The 21284-nt window shown below is 37.0% G+C and overlaps 1 protein-coding gene across 2 annotated transcripts in view; it reads left to right on the top strand.

The window, feature by feature from the left end:
• LONP2 (lon peptidase 2, peroxisomal) overlaps window positions 1-21284 on the top strand; it is an 82603-nt gene that overhangs the window by 13597 nt on the left and 47722 nt on the right. For both annotated transcript variants that reach the window (XM_031458505.2, XM_064489190.1), the window contains exons 5-8: window positions 1641-1804; window positions 3525-3619; window positions 8740-8998; window positions 17489-17630. In XM_031458505.2, coding sequence (XP_031314365.1) covers window positions 1641-1804; window positions 3525-3619; window positions 8740-8998; window positions 17489-17630 — 660 coding nt within the window. The remainder of the gene's footprint in view (window positions 1-1640; window positions 1805-3524; window positions 3620-8739; window positions 8999-17488; window positions 17631-21284) is intronic.

The following is a 21284-nucleotide window of genomic DNA, read 5'->3' as shown; positions in this document are numbered from 1 at the left end:
AGATAGTAAAGTAGCTTTGATGTGGACAAGGGTGAAGATGACAGCTCTCTGAAAGCAGTGGGAGGTTAAGTGAAAGGTTGAGAATAATGTTGGAGATTTGATGCCATCAGCACAGAAACATTCCTCCGTCTAAGAGACTACATTGTGGAGAAAGAAGAGCAGAAGTGAAGGATTCCTTGCGGGTGGGACTCAGGAAGGAGTGGGGAGGTAGGCTGAGAATGATGGGAGAGAGAGGAGTCGCTTATCTGTGGCGGATGTTCTAGGACATCGTGGGCGGCATCTAGGACATCGCACTGTTGAAAGCAAACACCAGAAGTCTCAGTTATTTCTGGCTTGAGATCGGAGCACTAACTCAGTTACTCATTTTGTGCAGAAAGACAAACCACCGTGTACTCTGCATTGGGAGACACAGAAAACTTACAGCTCCCTATCAATAAATAATACCATTGCTTAGACAGAGAGTTGTTCAGAATTGCTCTAAACAAGCAGCAGCTGAAATGCAGCAATCAGAGGCTAATATTTGGAGTTTGCCTAAAACTGATTCCTTGCCTGCTCCCCTAGGAGTTTGAAAGTGCTCTTTTAGTAGCTAGAGGAAAAACTGCATGAAGAGTCCTTTCGTCTCAACAATGAAATAATTGATGTGTTCTTTAAAAATCTAACTTTAAAAATATTTTATTTTTGGTTTTTTATACTTTAAAATATTTTATTAATTTCATCTGCTAATGACTTAAGAATAAAAGTATATATTTAATATTTGTTTCTATAAAATTAATTTTTTCACTGTTTTTAAGCTTTTTATATTTGAGTAAGTTCATAGGTTAAAAAATAAATTCCGAGGCTTTTAAATTGAATACCAGCATACCATTTTGCTCCAGTAATGGCTAGAGTAGATGCATGATGTTAATGAGCAGAGAATTTCAAAAGAGCACAAAGGTAGTTTTTAAATATGATAGAGAGCCTTGGAGAAAGAGAACTTATATAGGACTGTTTGACTTGGCATGGGAGACTGTTTTTGGATTTCAAAGAACAATTTCAGCACGGTAGAAATGAAAGACAAAGTACCGAGTACGAATCACTGAAGTAATTGGTGATGAAAAAGCAGAACATCACGAGAAGGGAAGTAAATCATGTGTAGTAAACTAGGAGGGACCGTAGGTAAGATGGAATGTTTTGAAAGGAGAAGGACTTTTCTGTGTGTTGAAGACAAAGAAAATAAAGCCAGTGGTGAAAAGATTAAAGATGTTTGAAACTTTGTAGTGTAGGTTGGAAAAGGAAATTTATTCAGTTGCCAAATGGTAAATAGTAAGTATATCAAGAAAATAGTGGCTGCAGTAATAACTCCAAAAAAGATAATTCCTAGATGTTTTAATTATTTCTAACAGCCAGTTCCTTGAATTTTTTTCCTCATGCTGGTCATCTAAGCATATGCCAAAGAATCATGTCCACCTTATATTGGTCTGCTTTTTAAATTCTGTAGCCTCCATGTGTGCATGTGCCTCCTACTTACCATTTTCAGCTTCATAGTTCCTAAAGATTTAGACTCTAGCCAGAAAAATGTCTCTTCAGCACCAGTTATAACCTTAAGTGTAGCTAAGTACTTTGTTTTCGATTTATTTTGACTCTTTTACTTTCCGCCTTAGGTTATAGCAATACGCCCTATTAGGAGGATTACGCACATCCCAGGTACTTTAGAAGACGAGGACGAGGATGAGGATAATGATGACATTGTCATGCTAGAGAAAAAAATACGAACGTCCAGTATGCCAGAGCAGGCCCACAAAGTCTGTGTCAAAGAGATAAAAAGGTAAATTGTGGAAGCTGTGCATTCATGAGTATTTTCATTTTGCTTATTAATGTTAAAAATAATTGCTCACGGATTTGCAAATATTAACTGCTATATAGAAAATAGATAAAGAAGTTCCTTCTGTATAGCACAGGGAACTGTATTCAATATCTTGTAGTAACCTATGATAAAAAGGAATATGAAAATGAATATATGTATGTATATGTGTGACTGAAACGCTATGCTGTACACCAGAAACTGGTGCAACATTGTAAACTGACTATACTTCAATTAAAAAAAAAAAATCGTTGCTTGTGGAAACGAATCTGCTATTTTGCATTACAAAGCTGAGTGATTTGTTTTATATTCTTTGATCTTTCTCGTTTTTTGTATTTAATATAGTCATGGACCACTCTAGTCATCTTTCCATTGTCAGCCTTAATCTCTTTTATCTCTTGTCTTTCACGGCTTTTCTAATTCTCAGGGTATAGCTGCAATCTATGGAATACTTTTCCTTCTTTCCTAAACCAGAATCTGATTCGTAAAATATTCTTAAGACTCCTGAATCAATACCGCTTTCAGGAATCTTGTTCTCAAATATGGAATATAAGTGACACAACTCTTCTACCTACCGTGTGCTGCCAGATACAATTACTGTTGCAACTGCCTTTTCATTGTCTTAAATACTTGGCCCACACTTGTTTAGACAGTAATGTTTGTTCAGTTAATACTTGTGTTCTTCACACGTTTCTGTTTTATTCCTTAGACTATAAATTCTTAGAAGGCAGGGACTGTCAGTTTCTCTTTGTTCAGGATAAAGTGCAAGGGAACCTTGATACCAGAATAGGGTATATGGGTTGATTACATTCTCTGGATGATCTCAGGGTTAAATAGAAAACCAGTTTTTTTCTTTACCTACTTGCAGTGTTATTCCTGTTTTTTTCTTTTTCTTTCTTTCTTTCTGTCTTTTTTTTTTAGTAATCTTTCTTTTTTGTTTTTTTTTGGGGGGGGTAGTAATTATATTTATTTATTTACTTATTTTAGCAGAGGTACTGGGGCTTGAACCCAGGACCCTGTGCATGCTAAGCATGTGCTCTACCACTGAGCTATACCCTCCTCCCCATACTTGCAGTATTGTAACTACGTTGCATTTTCTTTTATGAGTGAATTATAAGCAACCTGACTGAATGCTCAGTAACTGAAGATTTGACTTCTGAGGTTCACAGTTAAGAACATAAGTAAATATAGTTGAGGTCTATTTTATATTGACTCTGACATCAGTTAATAAATGCAGAACATCTGTTTTGTACAGAACACTATTTAATAAGCACTGCATATATTATGGAAGTTGCACTTTTTAATTGAATATCTCATGAGCTGGCTTCATCTCTGATACAGAACAACATGTAATTATTATGCATGGTTAGGCACTTAAATCTTATTGTCATAAGTAAATCAGTATGTAAGTGTGACTTGAGACTCTCCCTGTGAGATATTAATGTTGATAAGACCATATTTCAAGGATAGCATTAGATCTTGTCCACTCTACCCCAGTTTACAAATATCTGTTTGAAACAAAATAATCGTTTTAATAACTAGATTAAAAATTTTTTTTTTCAGTTTTGTTTGACCAAATATATATGATATATCTGACCAAGAAAAGGAGATATGCTTGATTTTTCTGGTTTATGGAATTTTTCTATGTTCTTGAACAGGTTTGCTATGTATTCTTTCCCCACAGGCTCAAAAAAATGCCTCAGTCAATGCCAGAATATGCGCTGACGAGAAATTATTTAGAACTTATGGTGGAACTTCCCTGGAACAAAAGTACAACTGGTGAGCAAACAAAAGAGCACCTTTTCCACAGCCTGTCACCCGGAAAGCTTATGCAAATTCTGTAGAAATACTGATCACCTCCCTGTCACAGGAGTTCATGATGTAAACTGTTCAGAGACTGAACCTGAGTCACCTAGGTCTTAGGATCGAGCAGGAAAAGAAGGTGCTGCGTGAAAGTGCCCTTCACGCGATTTGGAGAAAGTAGGATTTTCTGTACTTAGTGAAATATGTGTTTTCAATAGCAATAGTCAATCAGACAGCAACTTTTATATTTATGTCAGGAGCCAGAAGAAAACCAACACGTTTGAGGTAGTTGGCAATAAGTGCCCAGTCAGTCCTAGAGATGGTAAAGCTTTGTGTTTTCTAAAAGAGACAATTACGGATAAAGTCAGGATCACAGTAGAATGGTTTCACCATTTGGAAGTTTGTTTTTCTCCCACCAGAACCTATGTAAAGAGTGTAGATTCTTTTTATCCCTCTTTCCTTCAATAGAATTTTTCTGTCCATCAGGAGCATTTTACACTGGTTTTCTTATATCTTTGCTTTCTGTTTTCTCCTAGGATGAGAAATATACTTAGTTGTCTTTCAGAATCATTTTATTTGCATCAGTTAGTATAGAAACAAGATTTATTGAGTTCAGCAGTGGATTGGTTTGCCTCAACTACTCTTGGCATTAGAATAGCTGTATGGTTGAGTTTTGAGAATTCAGCAGATTTATTTATTGATTATCCAGGCTGATGAAACTCCTACATTTAAAACGGTGCTAGAGGTTTTGATAAGTGTTAGCCCTAAAACACACGTTTATGTGCCACATAAGGTATTTTTTACATACCAGATTTCAGGATGTTGAATTTTTAACATTAAATACTTTCCTGTTGACCTACAGAGGACTGTCCTCTCTGGTATGGAGAATTAAATTTTTTTTTGTCTCACAGAGGGCCCAGAATGAAGCATATTTATGTTCAATTAACTGTGCTGGGGCAATGTTAAGGTTAAAATACCCCCCTTTTAATTAGCTTTTTTTGGGTAGGATCATTTAACAGTTATTAATGTGTATAGCTAGATACTGAGATGAGATTGGCCTAATCATCTTCCTTCTGTTTTGACCACCTTTGTTTTTGTTCATTTATTTATTTTGTTTTGACCACCTTTAGATTTCATTCCCATTACAGTTCTTTGGTTCTTGTTTTGGGAAGCAAGTACATTCTAAGTTAGGCTAATTTTTCCTTTAGGAATATTCTGTAATTTTGCATTTATCCCATTGTCTAGATTTTGGTTTAAGTGTCTCTTTCTGTTTGAATGTTTGTAAATAAAGTTATAAGGCTAATTGATATTTTGTTTTCTGTTAAATTCTGGGAATCCATAAATTTTCCTTAGGTTAAATCAGGTTATACTGGTGAACTATAGGAGGAATCGTTCAGAAGCAACACTGGTAAAATTTTTCTTTATTTTCCAGTTTTATTAGGGTATAGTTGACATATAGTGAACTGCACATATGTAATGTGAACATTTTGATGAGTTTTAACGTGAGTATGTAACTGTAGTACCATTACCATAATCAAGGAAATGAACATACTCATCGCTTCTAAAAGTTTCCTCATGCTTCTCTGTGATTCCCTCCCTGCCTTCCCATTCCCGAGCAACCGCTGTGCACTAGTTCATATTTCCTAAAATTTTGTGTAAATGAAATGATATAGTATGTGTCCCCCTCCTTTTTTTTTTTTTGGTTATTTCCCTCAGCATAATTAAATTAAATTCATCCATGTTACTGTGTATATCGGTGATTGGTTTATCCATTTACCTGTTGATGGACATTTGTATTGTTTCCAGCATTTTAACAACGGTATATAAACTTGCTCTGAACTATGCTGGCAAATTTATTTTTTAATTTATTTCATGTTTATATTTATGACAAAATATTGCCTTCTAGTTGAAGGTGTTTTACCAAATAAACTGAAGCCGAATATCTTGGTTTAATTTTTAATTCAGAATTTTCTGGAAACACCATAGTAGGTGAATGCAGGGGAGCATGCATTCCCATTGATTTAGCCCCGAGTTGTCAGCTGATCTGTTTGAGTTCAGATGTCTGTCTGGATCCAGCTGGGCTATGGGGAAATCCATTTTGGTTCATTTGTCTTCTGTTAACTCAACTCTCCAGTGCCTGCTTTTAAGTGAAGTGGCCCTATTCTTAGAGATTTGAAGAGGGCCCTGCTCCCTGTTAGTTTAGACCTGGGAAAGGAATTACATTTAACCTTCATGTGTTTAGCTGCTCTGCTTCCATCTCATCTTCCAAGCTTCCATATTGGTATGTGTTTGCTAGGTATTTGTTTGTGTCATTGATGGAGTCATAATGATACCCAAACTCTGTTATTTTCCCTTTTGACCACAGAGTGAGTGCAGGACATGAAGCACGTCTACATAGCTTGGTAACACCAACGGTCTTGTTTTGAAATTTTGGTGTTCTCTCGGTAATATTTTTTTGTACTCCAGGATTTGTTTTAACTAATGACTTAAGTGAGGGTGCATATAGTGTAATGGCCTGAGAATATTAAAATTGCAGATTTCATTATTTGCTAGTAGTAGCCTAGTAAGTTGCTCTTGCTTTCCTCCCTCCCTCACTTGTCCTCTTGATAAAGTGAAATTCATGACTAACAAGGACTTTTTGTCAGGTTCACACGTGTAATTTTGGACAGTTGAGGCCAAAATGTTTATTTGAATGCAGAGTGCTGACTCCCATTTTTTACTGAAGTAATCCAGAAAATAGAAAATTAAGGCAAAGCTTTTATTTTTTCACAACTCAGAGAGTTTCTACTGGGTGTGTGTGAGCATCATAAGTGCGTAGGACTCATGGAGCCTTCATGAAAACCCTCCTGGTCCAGCATTTCAGCGGGGAACTGAAGATGGGTAAACTGTGGTGTGAAAGTAGGCATGTTGAGCTTCTGAACCATTACTACACAGACTTAGGTCTAAGTGGTTTTTGTGGGTCAGGTTATAAAACCATGAAAATGTCTTCCATAATCCTCATAAGACAAGCTTATGTCAGTAGAGATTATCAAAAGTAGAGAGGAAAGCAGAGATGAACGAGTTGTAGGAAATAAGTTTCTTGATTTTCCCATCTTGGGAGCCAGTAGATACCATTTCAATCTTCTGATTATAAATAGAGAAATATATGTTCCAGCAGGTTTGAAATTTTTTACATTTAACCATGAGTATTATTCAAAATAGTAAGAGTGCATTCTGAATCATTAAAAAGAGCAATCAAAAAAAATGCATCCTGTATAGAAAAGATACACGATATATAACATGGAAATTATCTTTCCTTAAAAGTTTGAAGGAATGTAACTTTTTAAATTGTCTTTACTTGGCATGTTAGAAGAAATTCCTTCATTGCTTTCATTATTTTCTAAAATACACAGAATTCTATTCTTAGTTTACTGAATGTTAATCAAGAATGGATGTTGCATTATAACAAGAGCCTTTTTAGTTACAAAATGACATTTTTGATGGAAAGTTTTTCTCCTTGGATGTGATAATGTAATGAATATGTTGATAACTTTATATTGAACCGTATTTGCATAAGTAAAATAAGTCCCACTGGGACTTAGTAGATTACTCTTTGAATAGACTTGATTTACCAGCATTTTAATATTTAGAGCTATGCAAAATGGAATTGGTCTGAAGTGGGTTCTTTTAATTTACTATGGTAGGTTTTAGTGTCAGAGCCAGCATCATAAAACAGGAAACTTTCTTTCAATTGTTCATACATTCATTGGTTGGGTTCTGAAACCAGGAAAGGGGGAAGAAATTTTATTCTTTCCTTTCCAAATCACTCAGCCAGGACTGACTAAAATCCATAGTACTATAAATTACATGTATTGCTGATTAGCTAGGTTTTTATAGACTAGCTTAGGAACCAAGTTACGATTTAAGGGCTTTTTGTTTTTTCCCCTGTAGGAAAAACACATGGCAAGTTCCAATAAGTGATTGAAAGAGTGGACATGTGTGTGTGTGTTTCTCTCCCATTTTCTTCTTTCACTGTCGGTATGATCACATGGTTGTGGATTAGCTTCTGGCTGCCGTCTAGCTGATGAATTCATTTTGGCTTCCAGGGCCTAGTGTTTAATCGGTGATTATTTTAGGTACTAAAGCACATCAATAAACCTAATGAAAGCTTGGATAGAAGCAGGGCCTAATTCATACATTTCTGCTGAGACTTTAATCAATAGAACTTAGGCAGTTCTTTATGTCTTAATTTTTTTTTTGATCCAGCCCTTCTGTTTTAGAAAATTAGCTGAAGGAAATAATTACAGATGTATGTGGAGATTTAGTTACAAGGACGCACAGTGAAGCATGCTTTATAACTGTAAAGATTTGTAGATAGCCTAAATGCTCAGCAATAGGGAATTAGTTAAATGAGTGCGATTAAGTAATGGAATATTATGCAGCCACTAAAATGTTACTGAAGAGTACATTTGCAGTCAAATGCTCTTCTCCTGAGCTATACCCCCAGGACTGAAGAGTACATTTGACACTGAAAAAGGTCCTCAGTGTGTTAAGTGAAAAAAATTTTCCAAAACTTGAACTCCTCATAAAATCTTATTTTGAAAAATAGATGTGCAAGTGCTCATGTGCACATGCACATGCACACACACACAGAACCTGGAATAGTGTTGAAGTGAAGGTGGTGCAGCTTTCTTGGGGGCATGAGATTATGGGGACTATTTCCTTCTGATTTATTCGTGTCATAAAGTTTTCTGGGATGAGCGTATATTCTGTAATAAACGAAAAAAGGAACAAATACCAGGACAAATAGAATATGTATAAATTATGTCTCCTTAGAAATAATGTGTATCAAGAAAATCATTCCCAAATGAAATGATAAGAGTATTAACTCTTTGAGTTTTTAATTATGTAGTTTCTACTCTTTCTGTAAATACTAAATCTTCTTAAGCAAAAACCCAAATCCAGGTCTCCCTGAAGACTCATTTAGAAGGATCCAAGCCTGTTCTTGTCATGTCTTTTTTTTCAAAAGAATATTTTGGCTCTTGCCAGCCTGGAAGGGAATTCTTCTATGTAAAAATCCCACGTGCTTAGATTATTTCTGTTGGATTATTTGGCAGACCGTCTGGACATTCGAGCAGCCCGGATTCTCCTGGACAATGACCATTATGCCATGGAAAAATTGAAGAAAAGAGTGCTGGAGTACTTGGCTGTCAGACAGCTGAAAAACAACCTGAAGGGCCCCATTCTGTGCTTTGTCGGCCCTCCTGGCGTTGGTAAAACAAGCGTGGGAAGATCAGTGGCCAAGACTCTGGGTCGAGAGTTCCACAGGATTGCACTTGGAGGAGTGTGTGATCAGTCCGACATTCGAGGACACAGGTAGAATACTTCTTTCAGTTTCATCTCTGATTTCCTTCCTTTTCGCATGACCAGAGTCCCCCCAAAAGCCAAGGCATAACATATATCTTAAAGGGCTATTTGCGGTGCCTTGCGTGGAGAGGACTAGCCTAGAGCCTCCACCATGATGTTATGCCCACACTAACCTTGGTATGAGTGTGACGACGGATGGGGTGTCTGGGCCACAGCTTTCCTGGAGTCTCATTTGAATGTAATTACAAATTAGTTGTGATTAAGTATTATAATGTCTTTACATTCATTTTGGCCCAGTATCATTTCATAGATAATGACCCATAACTTTTAGAGTTTAAAAAATAGCTGGGGCAGGTAGAAGGAGGTAAGAAGTCTTTGGTAACAAATTTATTATATTTGCAGTTTAAACATTGTTTTAAGAAGGATGATTTGCAGTGCAAGTATGAGTAATAAGGTAAAAGGTTAGGATAATTAAGGCCTTCCCTTGCATTTTGACGCCCTTACTATAAAAATACGTTCAACTGTAAGAACTGTGTCTCTGACTAATCTGACATTATTAGAATCAGATTTGCATGTCACATTCATTGTTTTGTTCTCTGTGGTCTCTGTTGCTCAGATTGGAAGATGCTTTAGGAAAGTGTGAACCTCTATTTCACAGTTGCGAGTTGTAAGAAAACATACCTATAGTGTAGAAGTATTTAAAAATATAAAAATCATGAACTGCTTAAAAGAATATGATGTACACCTGAAACTGATATGATGTTATATGTCAATTCTGTCTCAAAAAAAACTTAAAAGGAGCTGTTTAGCTTTGAGTAGAAAGTAATTAAACTAAAGATAAAACTTCTGTCCTCAATACCGTACCCTCAATCTTTTTTTAAAATTTTTTTTAATGGAGGTGCTGGGGATTGAGCGCACGGCCTCATGCATGCTAAGCATGAACCCTTAATCTTAAAGTTGTAAAAGCAATCCAGATTATAAGTGGAGACATTGGCAGGCATGCCAGGGGCAGGCAGTGAACAACTGCCAGTGGCTAAGGGTAATTTAAATGCATATGTGCAGTTTGGTGAATATGGAATACATGTGGATTGTGGGGAAAAAAAAGAATGTGATGCTTTTATAAAAACATCTCATTTTCCACTTGACTTATTCACAGGATCTTTACGCAGGGATGGGAAACTATTTCAGAAACTTTTGAAGAAAAATGGTTCTTTTTATTCTCTTTTGTTTGCTTATTTACAATTCTTAGGCATTGAAGAAAATCATTCCCAGATTTTTTAATAAACAAGCAGTGAAGACTGCAGATTAGATCAAGGAATTGCTTTGGGTTATTCTTTCTGGCAGTTTCAAGTGATAGGATGTTTCTGTTGCCCAGACTGTCTTATTCTCATATGTGCCACTAGGGGCTGTCATTTGCTTTCGTAAAGAAATCGGCAGGCATCTTGGACCAACCTTGGAGAAGCTGGATCTAAGGCTGAAACCTTCTAATTTTAGCTTCAGAGCTTTAGGGAGGTGTTCCCCATGCAAGTGACTTGATCCTGCCCTCAGAGTTGTTTTTGTTTGTCTCTTCCTTTCGTTATCTGTAGCAGTATTGTGTAAGAATTTGATGGAATTTAAAGAGTGGGTCTGTGGAGTTACTCTCAGGTGAAATTAATGTCCGTGGGCACATGGCATGTAGGTGTTTGTCCTTATTTCTTTCTACATTGGTATTAATTATTCATTAAGGCTTGGAAAGTGCTTAGTGCCTGGCACACAGTGAGCATTCAATAAAAGTTAGCTCTAATTATTATTTTAATTCTAAAGTCTCAGGCAGGCAAGTTGAGATTTATAAGCTTCAATATGACTTTTTATAAAATTCAATCTGATTTTTAAACTGTACCTAAAATATCCTGTTTTTGGCATTATTGTCTAATTTATGTGGCAGAATTGTGAAGTGTATTTTATGATCCTGTTGGTGGACAGTGTGTAATGTCGTAATTCCATCATTTCTTAAGAACATTGTGGGTTTTAAGCAGATCTTTGTTTTACATCTTTACTGATATTGAGAGATACAAAATCTATTCACTTTTTTCAAGTGACTGTACTTCCCCTGTGTGACTATCACAAAGAGAATTGAATCTGTAAAGAAAATAAGAACTTATTTCCTTCACGAGTGTTTTGTGAAAGAGCTTGTGTATTCATCTAAAATCTGTGTAAATATAAGCTTTTTAGAAATGTGTAGAGGTTGTGATTGTTGCCAAGTAACAGGTATGTGGTTTTGTCTATGAAGCCTGACTTTTGATGCAGCTTGCTGGTCAGTACGTGCTCCCTAGCCATCACTGTGTCAGGTGTTTCATTTGTGCTCTTGGGGACTTGTTACCAACCTGCCCCCTAAATTATCAGAGCCTGCAGAAAATTTTTATTTGAAAACCTGTTTGGAAGCAGGTGGAGAGTGGGGAGTGGCTGTTAAGAGGAGGAGGGGGTCGAGAGCAGAGTATGCGCTTATGTCAGAGTTACGGGTCGGAGGAGGAGAAAGAACAGTAGAGGATTCTAGCACAATCATGGGGTGGAGTTTGCGGGAACAAGTGGTTCCACATGACAGTGGAGGCATTTGGGAACACCCAGGTCTTGGCATTTAAGTACTGGTCACATGCTCACAATTAGAGTTCATGCAAAGTTTTGTTTTTCCTCAGCCTGTGAGTAGGCACTACTGTTCTGCAGTCTGAAAATAGCCAAGGAAAAACAGAGCTGCTTTCTGTTATCTTCCTTGCTTATTCTCTTGATTTTGTCACACACTTTCTGTGTTTTCCCATGCACGGAACTCCAGTCTTTTGTGAGAAGTACCTGTTTACAGGAAGTAGAGTGCTAATAAGTTAAGACTTGATTTTTAAAACAACCTAAGCCATGTCTTTTAGAGTTAAAATGATAGTGAGGCAAGAGATGGGGAGAAAAAAAAACATTTCGTTTGCATATAAATCTTAAACTGGGAAAATAATAGTTATCTGACTAAACGTTGGCCTGTTGTTTTTGTTCATATTATTTTGAATTGATTAAAGGAAAAATAGTTGTGCTTATTTTCCATATTAACTAATGCATTTTTTTCAGTGTAAACATTTTTCATTTCTCATTCTCTCCATTGGGATTTTTCCGTCTACTTTTATAAGCCACAGAATCTCTGTTCCCATCTATCGGTTTTTATGACTTACATTTTTATATTTAAATATTATACTTAAATAACTTAAATCAGTTCATAGACATTAAATGTAAAGTGACTTCTTTTAGGATGAAGTTTTAGGAAATCATGTTTGTATAACAGTCTCTTTTTCATTAGCTGTTCTTGGTGAGATACAGTATTGTGACATTTCTTAAGTTATTGTCGATATTTACTTTTCAGAAGTCACTTACCTCTGTTTGCCCAGATAATAAAATTGTATCATTTCAGGGAACCCTTGGCTCAGTTTTCAAACAAGATGAGAAGAAAAACGATCTTTTTCTTTCCATGGTGATAAATTTTCATATGTAACCTGAAATTGGTGATGTTTTAAATAAATTAGCTGTTTCATTATTAGTCTCTACAAGGGGGAAATAACTGAAGCAGCAAGCACTTAATATATCTCTAGCATAGTATACCAGAAAGGGTACGGTTTGCTCACTGTCCTCCTTATAACCTGTATTTGCATACAGCTCGTCTTCGCCCTTCTAAAACGTACAGGTTTATTTTAAGGCCCTAACCCAGGGCTTCTTCCATTAAGATGAGTGCAGTCAGTTATGACCCTTCTCTCCTGTAAACTGACCGCTTATTATCTATCGTGTTCTTGTAACGATTGACACAGACCTTTGTTGTTTCGAGCACATGCCTGTAGAGATAAAGCATATGTAAAAAGGAGGAGCACTGTGGAGTACGGCTTTTCCCATGTCTCACACTCCTCTGCATCACTCTGGGCTGCCGAGCACGGTACCACGTGCTCTCTGAGCGCTGTATGAGTTCAAGGAAGAGTAAAACGTGATTACACATTGGAAGTCGTGCAGTCCTTTAGGTGAGCGCACCGTGCAAATGAATGTATGGAAAGACTGAGGGATGACTGCTCCAAGAACAGTTGGATTGGTTTAACCTGCTATACTAAAGACTATTTTTAGTTCTTTAAAGACTCTTTCTTTTTTAAAAAGATCATTAGGATCTCTTTCAGGGTTATTTTTTCCATTTTGAGATATATGTGTGTTTGTGTATCTGTATATATACATACACATACATACATCCTTGGTAGAAAATTTCAAAAATAAAAGGGAAAAAAATCCCCGTTTTTCTGCCATACAAAGGTAATCACTTTCAACATGTTATTTCCTGCCAGACGTTTCATTGAGCAGCTTTTGCCCCTTTTTTTTTTAAAGCAGCTGAATTATAATCCTGCACTTTCTACTTAATATTATAATATAAACATTTTATATTACTAATTGCTTATGAATATAATTTTAATACTTTGTATTATAGCCCACAAGCACTCCTTAATTCAATTGAAGAGGCATGAAAAAAATTGATAGTAAAAATGCCTGGTTTTCTCCCTGGTCTGCACACCTCATTCCTGACATGTAGATGTCCTTGGCAGCGACAGGCTGACCAGCCTTTTGGATCACATTAGATTTGAATCTACCCAGAGGTGGTGCAGAGTAGTAAAATAGTTGGTTATCATGGAGCTGTAAATAGATGATATTGTAATTCCATGTAGTTGTTCTCTGAAGTATAACACAGACTACTTTTTGGAAAATGAAAAATGCTGATCTTGTAACTTAAAATTTTGAAGCGTATAGATGCTTTTGTTTTTGCATATCTTATACACTAGTTGAAGAGCCCTGAAAAGGCTGTGAACTGCCTGTAACAATTACAACTATAAGTTCATATATTTTTAAGTTAACTTGTATACTTCAGTTTTAAGAAAAACTCCTAGGTCGTTATGTATTCAGGCTGAGTAAGTACTCGAAGTGAAACATTCTTTGCAAACTTTCCCGTATTGTGCTGTATTTTTAGATGTTGTACCACAAGGATGACTGTAGAAAAGACAGTTATGTTTACCCTCAAAAAGGTTGGAGTTTGTAAACTCTAGTTTGTTGTGCTAGTTTCACTTACTTCTTACCTATGCAGTTTCTCAGTAGGAAATTTTGATATGCTAATTTGTTTTTAAAATGTTTGTGTTTGTTTGGTGACGTTGAAAGAGAACATTTTTACTTGTATATTGCTACATTTTTCACCATCTGATTCGTATTGCAAAGGTTTATTCAAAGTATATTCCGTATCTTCAGTCAGCAAATTGCATGCTACCCATACCTTCTGGTAAAGGACAAGCACATCATAGGTATTTTCCGTAGCTTATGGGCTCTGACGATACTTGTTTTCTTGGTTTGACATCTTGACTTGATTTGACGTTTGGGGATGTTACCTGTGATTGAGCAGCTCTGAGGATGTTGAGTGTGTTTCATGCTGTTATCACCGAGCAAAGGGCTTGTGTGTCCACCGCACAGAAAGCCGAGCTCTGACAGCGGGTTTATAGCAAAGGAGGGGTTTATTGCAGGGCGCTAAGCAAGGGAGTGGGAGACAAACCTCAGGCCCACTCCCACTTGGTCTTTGAGTTAGGGTTTTTTTTTAAAAGGCGAAGATGAAGAAGCTGGGGTTAATTATCATCTTGTGACATTTCTGTGACATTTCTTAGTCATAGTTTCAGGAATCAGCGTGTGTCTGGTTTATAATTTTCTGGCCAGGTGGTCCATGGCTCGAGGGTCTGTTAGCTCACCTTGCCCTGGAGAAACAACCTCAGTTTGTACATTAATAGTGATGTCTACAACAGCAATTTTAGTACATTAATGATGTTATCCACAACAGTAGTTTCAGTCATCTGACTCTGGTTGATTGGCGTTGAGTTACTGCAGGATTGAGGTCAGAGGGGGCAAGAAAAGAATAACGTTTTGGATAAAGAAATTAATTATAAACCCAGTGAGGAAACTTGGTTTGAGGGTGAGGGCTCGGTTCCACTATGAAAGGACATTTATAAGATTTGCTACGACAGGTTTCTTTTGTAGAGCACAGGGAACTATGTTCAATATCTTACAGTAATCTATAATGAAAAAGAATATGAAAAGGAGTATATGTCTGACTGAAACATGCTGTGCAGCAGAAATTGAGACAACATTGTAAACTTACTATACTTCAGTTAAAAAGTCATGAGATAGAGATTGAAATGAGACCCAAATTTAGGTGTACTGACTTCTGCTTTTGTATTTTTTTCAGGAAACCAGAAGTGGACTTTAAATAGCTATTGCTAATAATAATTAGAGTTAACATCGTTTGAAAGCTAACTGTGTGCCAGACACTCTGCTGGGTGCTTTACCTGTTATATTCTCTTGTGTTCTCATGTAAATCCACCAGGATGGCACTGTGGTTATCCCCATCTTAGCAGATAGAAAGATACTTGGATGCTGGCATAGCTGATCCGGTGTCCTTAAACAGGAGAAACAAGCTTCTGTTTGGGGAACAATCTCACGACTCAGCTCCTGCATCTAATCTGGATTAAGACCCACTCTGTCATCAGAGTGCTCACTGGGTCTTTTGAGGAGGCCGTATACTTGGTACCCAGGGATAAAACCTAGGTCGTAAGTATGTGTCAGGAGAATTGGAGGGCCAGCAAATGCTGCAGACATTGCATTATTGAAACGATCACTTTGTGAGAGGTGGTTAGGAAAAGTTTCATAGAATTTCTGGAATTTATGTGGGTGGGGAGAGTCCTAAGAGCAGGAAGTTACCATATTAACAAAGGTTAAAAAAAAAAAAACATAAGGAGTATTAATAGGATCTTGATTGTGGATGAAGCAAGAACATAACAACAAGTGAGTAAAGCTGTTGGGGGCTGGACTGTGAAGAGCCTTGAATTCCAGACAAAGGAGTTTGGACCTAATTCTCTAGGTTTAGGAAGCAGTGGAAAGTTTAGAAGGAATTGTTTATATACAGCAACTAGTATCTAAGTTTCCACTTCTTCTTTAGAAAGGGCAGCTGCCTAGAATACTATTTTCTCCCCATGACTTTAGGTCTAGAATTGTCAGTACTTATTTTTGTAATCTACCTGTCAAAAGCAGTGAGGAAAGGAAAAGAAATTAATGCAGCAAGAAATAACCGTTAGAGGCTTTGAGTTTTTTTTGTTTTTTTTGTTTTTTTAAATTTGCCTTCCCTACTTATTCACAAAAGGCTGACAAATCTGTAAGTTCTCTAGAGGGATACTTTCAGGGAATTTATTAGTTTTGAGTCTTGGCCTTCCTATACCCCATTCTGAAACCCTGAATGTGCTAATAACCCCTTATTGTAACAGGACAGTATTTATTGTATCTAGTTCCAGGGCCTTGATCACTCCCCCAGATGAAGGGCATTCCCACGATATTTTTGAGGCTTCCTTGTCTTTTCAAAGGTCACTGTTTACTCTGCCCTACTTTACAGCAGTCATGTGGCAGAACCAAGCCTGGTCCGTGAGCCGGCTTTGTGCAGGTCATGAGATACAGCCCAGCCGCCATCCCCCTTGCCGTTGGTCTGCTGCTCACAGGCACGCCCCCTTTATGCCTCTTCACAACAGCGTTTGATTTGTGCATGGCTTAGGCAGCAGGGTTGTAGTTAAAACTAGTAAATCGCTGCTTAAAATAAAGTTTTTGCTGGCTTTGTAAAAAAAAAAAAAAGGCCCTTTTTTCCTTTTGACAAACATATTTGTTTTTATTTCATATCACACTGTGCGTCTCAGTTACGTAGATGATTCTTGTTCAGATATGTTGAAGCAGCCTCTACAGTGTGAATGCCCAGCAGAGTGTCTGGCTGGATTTGGTTATGCCAGTTAGTGTATATAGGATGAGCACAGTTTTATTCAAAAGGCCAGAAGTAATGGGATTTTGGCACAAACACTGTTGACCCCAGATCCTCTTACTCCAATTAATAACAAATTATTGCCTCTGAAATTAAAAATTTTGGAATTTTTCTTTCTTTCGGGGACTACTTGTTGAGTGTCCCTTTGAACCAATTCTCATTTCCTTCATGAAGATGGTGGTGTTTTAACCAGCGCTGGGTCAGCCGTTTCAGTCTGTAAAAAGGAGGTTGTGTTGGGGGATAAGAAGTACCAGGAAGGAGGGTACTTGGAAAAACTGAAAAATATGGGAATTAAATTCATTGGGCTCTTTGCATGTTTTAGAATCTTGAAGAATAAGAATAACTATGTGACTTTAAGAGTAATTTTTTTCAATTTCACTAAGTAGCAAGAATCAGATACAATGATTCCAGTACCCTGGGTTAAATAGACAGACAGACAGAATTAAATAGAAAAAAAGACAAGAATTGATACTCTTGGATGTATCAGAGGGCTTTTTAAATTTGCAGTACCTCTTGGCTGTATTGCTCTGATAACTAAATGACTTTTTTCCGAGCCACAGTTTTGATGTCTAAATGACACCGCTCCTGCCTCCCGACATCTTTGTTGTGAATTTGCTGCTTGTCTTCTGTAGGCGCACCTATGTTGGCAGCATGCCAGGCCGTATAATCAATGGCTTGAAGACCGTTGGGGTGAACAATCCAGTGTTCCTATTAGATGAGGTGGACAAACTAGGAAAAAGTCTTCAGGGTGATCCCGCTGCAGCTCTGCTTGAGGTAAGATTTAGAAAATTTCCTGTCTGTAATCACACTTGAAGAGTGTGGATGAGAATAGTTAATCATATTAAAGTGACATGTACGTTGCCATGGGTTTAGTTGTGGGAAAAACACTTTGATACAGACTAAAACCTGAAGCAATTTGATATTTAAATTAAAATGTCATAGAGATTTCTTTTTCTTTCCTTTTTCTGATAATTCCCCTCATTTCTTTTTTCTTTTTCTCTTTTTGTTTTTATCAAATAGTTTAACAAAATTCTATGCATACTTTTTGTTTAAAGACCAGTAATTCTATAGGATTATTACAAAAAAAATCAGCAAGCTAGTCTCTCGTCCTTGGGTTCCTTATTTCCTCTTCTGCACTTTGACCTCTGACTCTTAGTTCTTTCTCACGATAGCATGGCTGTATTGTTTTCTTGATTTTACAGTTTTGGGCATTATCTATTGATTGCTGTCTGTGGGAGATGAGAGTTTGGCTTGCTTGCTTCCTTCTGTCCCTACCATGTCATTTTTATACCCCCAAACTCCCAATACAAATTTTATCCTGATTTTGTTAAGTCATTATTGACCATTTACATTATAGTTATACAAGTGCTTTTCACACCAGAGCCGTGTGGTGAACGATGGTCACTTTTCTTTTCCTGTCCTCCTTTTTGTTTTTATGTATGTGTTTTCAAAAATCTTTGTTGAGTTAATAATTATATTGTTTCTTTTGTTTATTTGCACCAATTGTCTAGTTCTCCTTTCAAGACTTTCAGACACCCTGTGCTCCATCAGTTTTGTCTTCTCCGGGCCTCGGATCCAAACTGGTCGTTTCCACATCCGGTACAGAGCTCCCCCTCCCACTCCCCGATGTTGGGGTTCCTGTTGCCGGTGTTTCACGCCTTCCTCTTTCTTGGTTTATTCTCTCATTGTCATAGTGTTAATCCCACAGTAGCTTCCTGAGAAAGCCTGCATAGGTGGAAAATGTTTTTCAACTTGCATATCAAAAACTTTCTTTATGTCTCCCTCATTCTTGATCGGTAGTTTGGGTATAGAATTCCAGTTGGAAGTAATTTTCTTGCAAAATTTTAAAGACGTTTCTCCATTGTTTTCCAGTTCCCAGTGTTGCTCTTGATGAGACTACCATTGTGGTCTTGCCTTTTGTGACTTGTTTTGCTCTCTGAAAACTTTTCAGATCTTTTCTTTATCCCACTGTTCTGAAAATGTATATCAATGCCTTGGCGGGGATCTCTTAGTGTCCATTTTTGCTGATGCTTTGAAGATTCTTTGAATTGGAAAATCCTGTCCTTTTATTTCTGTAAAATTCTCTTGAATCCTTTTGTTGACAACTTCATTTTTTTTGGAACTCCTGTTCATTTGATGTTAGATCTTTAATTTTCTTCTCTCTCCTATTACTTTATTTTTCGCTCTACTTTCTGTGAAGACTTCCTCAGTTTTATCTTTTAATCCTTCTATGAGTTTATCATTTCAAAGATCAACTTTTTAAAATTTCTCTGCATATTCTTTTTATAGTATTTTGCCCTTGTTACATAGTTGTAATGTCTTTTTATCCCTGAGAAATATACTAATAGGTTTTTAAAAAATTTTTTTCTCTTTGCCCAAAAGCTGCATTTATCTATTTTCTATATATTTTTTCTGATCGCTGTCTTTTATATTAGTTTTTCTGATAATTTTTGTTTGTGTGTCATATTTAATAGAGAGGAACAAAAACTGATTGGAAGCTGTGAACATAGGAGAGGGGCGTATTGATTATGAGTTTCCCAGTAGGGTCATCTGAGTAGGCTGTAGGATTACAGGACCTCCTGTGTCAGTAACTTCAGATCTTTCTTTTGAGACTGATCAGATTTCTCAGAGAAGAATCTTCAAGTCTCTTGGCTTGACAGTGAAGGCCCAGCTGCCAGCATTCTGGGAACCCAGTAGGGAAAGTATCACTGCATTCTGTGTCCCGGATGTATGTGTTCACCTGAACTGTTGTGTGTGAACTGTTCAGTTCGTACATACCTGCTCAGCTGTGCCCAGTGTCACCTGTGCAGGGAACCACTGTTTTTTGTTCTTAAGAAAATAAACCTCCAGTACTTTGCTGGGATAGGGGAAAGGGTCTGGGAACTGACTGCTTCATAAATTTACTTTAACCTGTCCTCCTTATTTACCACCTCTGCCCCCACTTTTTATCCTGGTCTAAGTAAAATATTAATATTCAGATTGATTTGTAAAATTGGGGGAAAACTTGCTTTGTGAAACTTTTTTTTCTTGTTTATTTCCTTGCTCACAGTTCCCTCTGGCTTCCTGTTTCTTTTCTGTTTTCATAAACTTAGAACAGAATGGCCTAGAACATGTGTCTTGTAAGCAGGGAGACCTTACTTTCTGGTTTTCCTGGGACAGTCTCAGTTTATGCCTGATTATTAACTGCACTCTCTTTTAATCTTAGAAGTTAGGTCCTATTTGGACAATAAAAAGGACACTCTACTTAAAAGCCCCAGAGCTTGGAGATAAGAGTTTGATTTGGTTTAGTTTTGCTTGTTTTATTGGAAGGTAGTTGTCTGGTGGCTTGGTAATTGGTTTACTGATCAGTACTATGAACAATAAAATAGTGACCATTGTTTAAGATTTTAGTGGTTTCTTAGATGTTGACGTTAGATTTTCAGTTTAATTTACATTGGGGCATTTTTCAGATAATCTGACAGATTTTCCCATTAGACACTTATAGTTACTGTTGAAAAGAATTTAAGAGTAATTCCCTGATACTTAGGTTTCCCAAAAGACAGTGGGAATTGTGAAATAAGTCCACCAAATACAGCTTCACAAGTGGTAGGAGACGGTGATTAATCCCCCGTCTTTTTTGCAAAGTATATTTTGAGTGTTCACCTGGTGCTTTGTAGTGATGGAGTAACATTTGTTGAATTGATCTTTGATTACAAGCAGCTGGCATAATGATATTTTCTTGTCTGATGGAGAACTTGGTGTTCACTTTTTTGACAACTGATTTCTTAAACTAAAAGTATGAAAGCCTCAAATAATGCCTCAGAGTAAATGCCACCTGGGGGCCCACGCTCATCACGGAGGCTTAGTGGTGAGTAGCGTCAGTTCCTTGTAGGCTGTGGTGCTGGAGAGTGAAGCAGGATACGGAAACCGAAGAACCGAGCGGCCTGGTCCCTGACCTCCTTCTCCTCCCCACCTGCCCCAAGCCTGGGTGAAAACCTCTCATACTTCACAGGTTGTTGAAACAAATGAGAATATATGTAAAAGCAGTCCGTAAACTGTAAAACACTCTACACATGTTATTTTACTTTAATATCCACTGACATTTCCTGTATGTCCATTTTGAAAGCCACTTGCCATTTCTGTCACCAGTAGACCCACCTGAATGAAAAAAAGAACAAATTCAACTATTCAACACCTTGTGTTTAAAGTAGAATATATTACTAAGATTCAGGAATATCCAAGAGGGTAGTTTTTAAATCTTTCTATATCGACTGCCTACGTTTAAAAAAAAATTGGCATGTAGATATCATTTATGAAGTATACTTGTACAAGATTATTTTATTTTACAACTAATGTATATCAAGAGAATATATACTAAATATGAAGAACATAATAGTAGATATAGAGTGATTATTCTGGATAAATTAGAGAATAAGCTTGTTCTGCCTG

The sequence above is a fragment of the Camelus dromedarius genome, chromosome 9, assembly GCF_036321535.1.
Source record: "Camelus dromedarius isolate mCamDro1 chromosome 9, mCamDro1.pat, whole genome shotgun sequence".
NCBI classification, from domain to species: domain Eukaryota; kingdom Metazoa; phylum Chordata; class Mammalia; order Artiodactyla; family Camelidae; genus Camelus; species Camelus dromedarius.
Note: the sequence above shows the minus strand (reverse complement) of the source record. Positions and strands in the feature narration are given on the sequence as shown.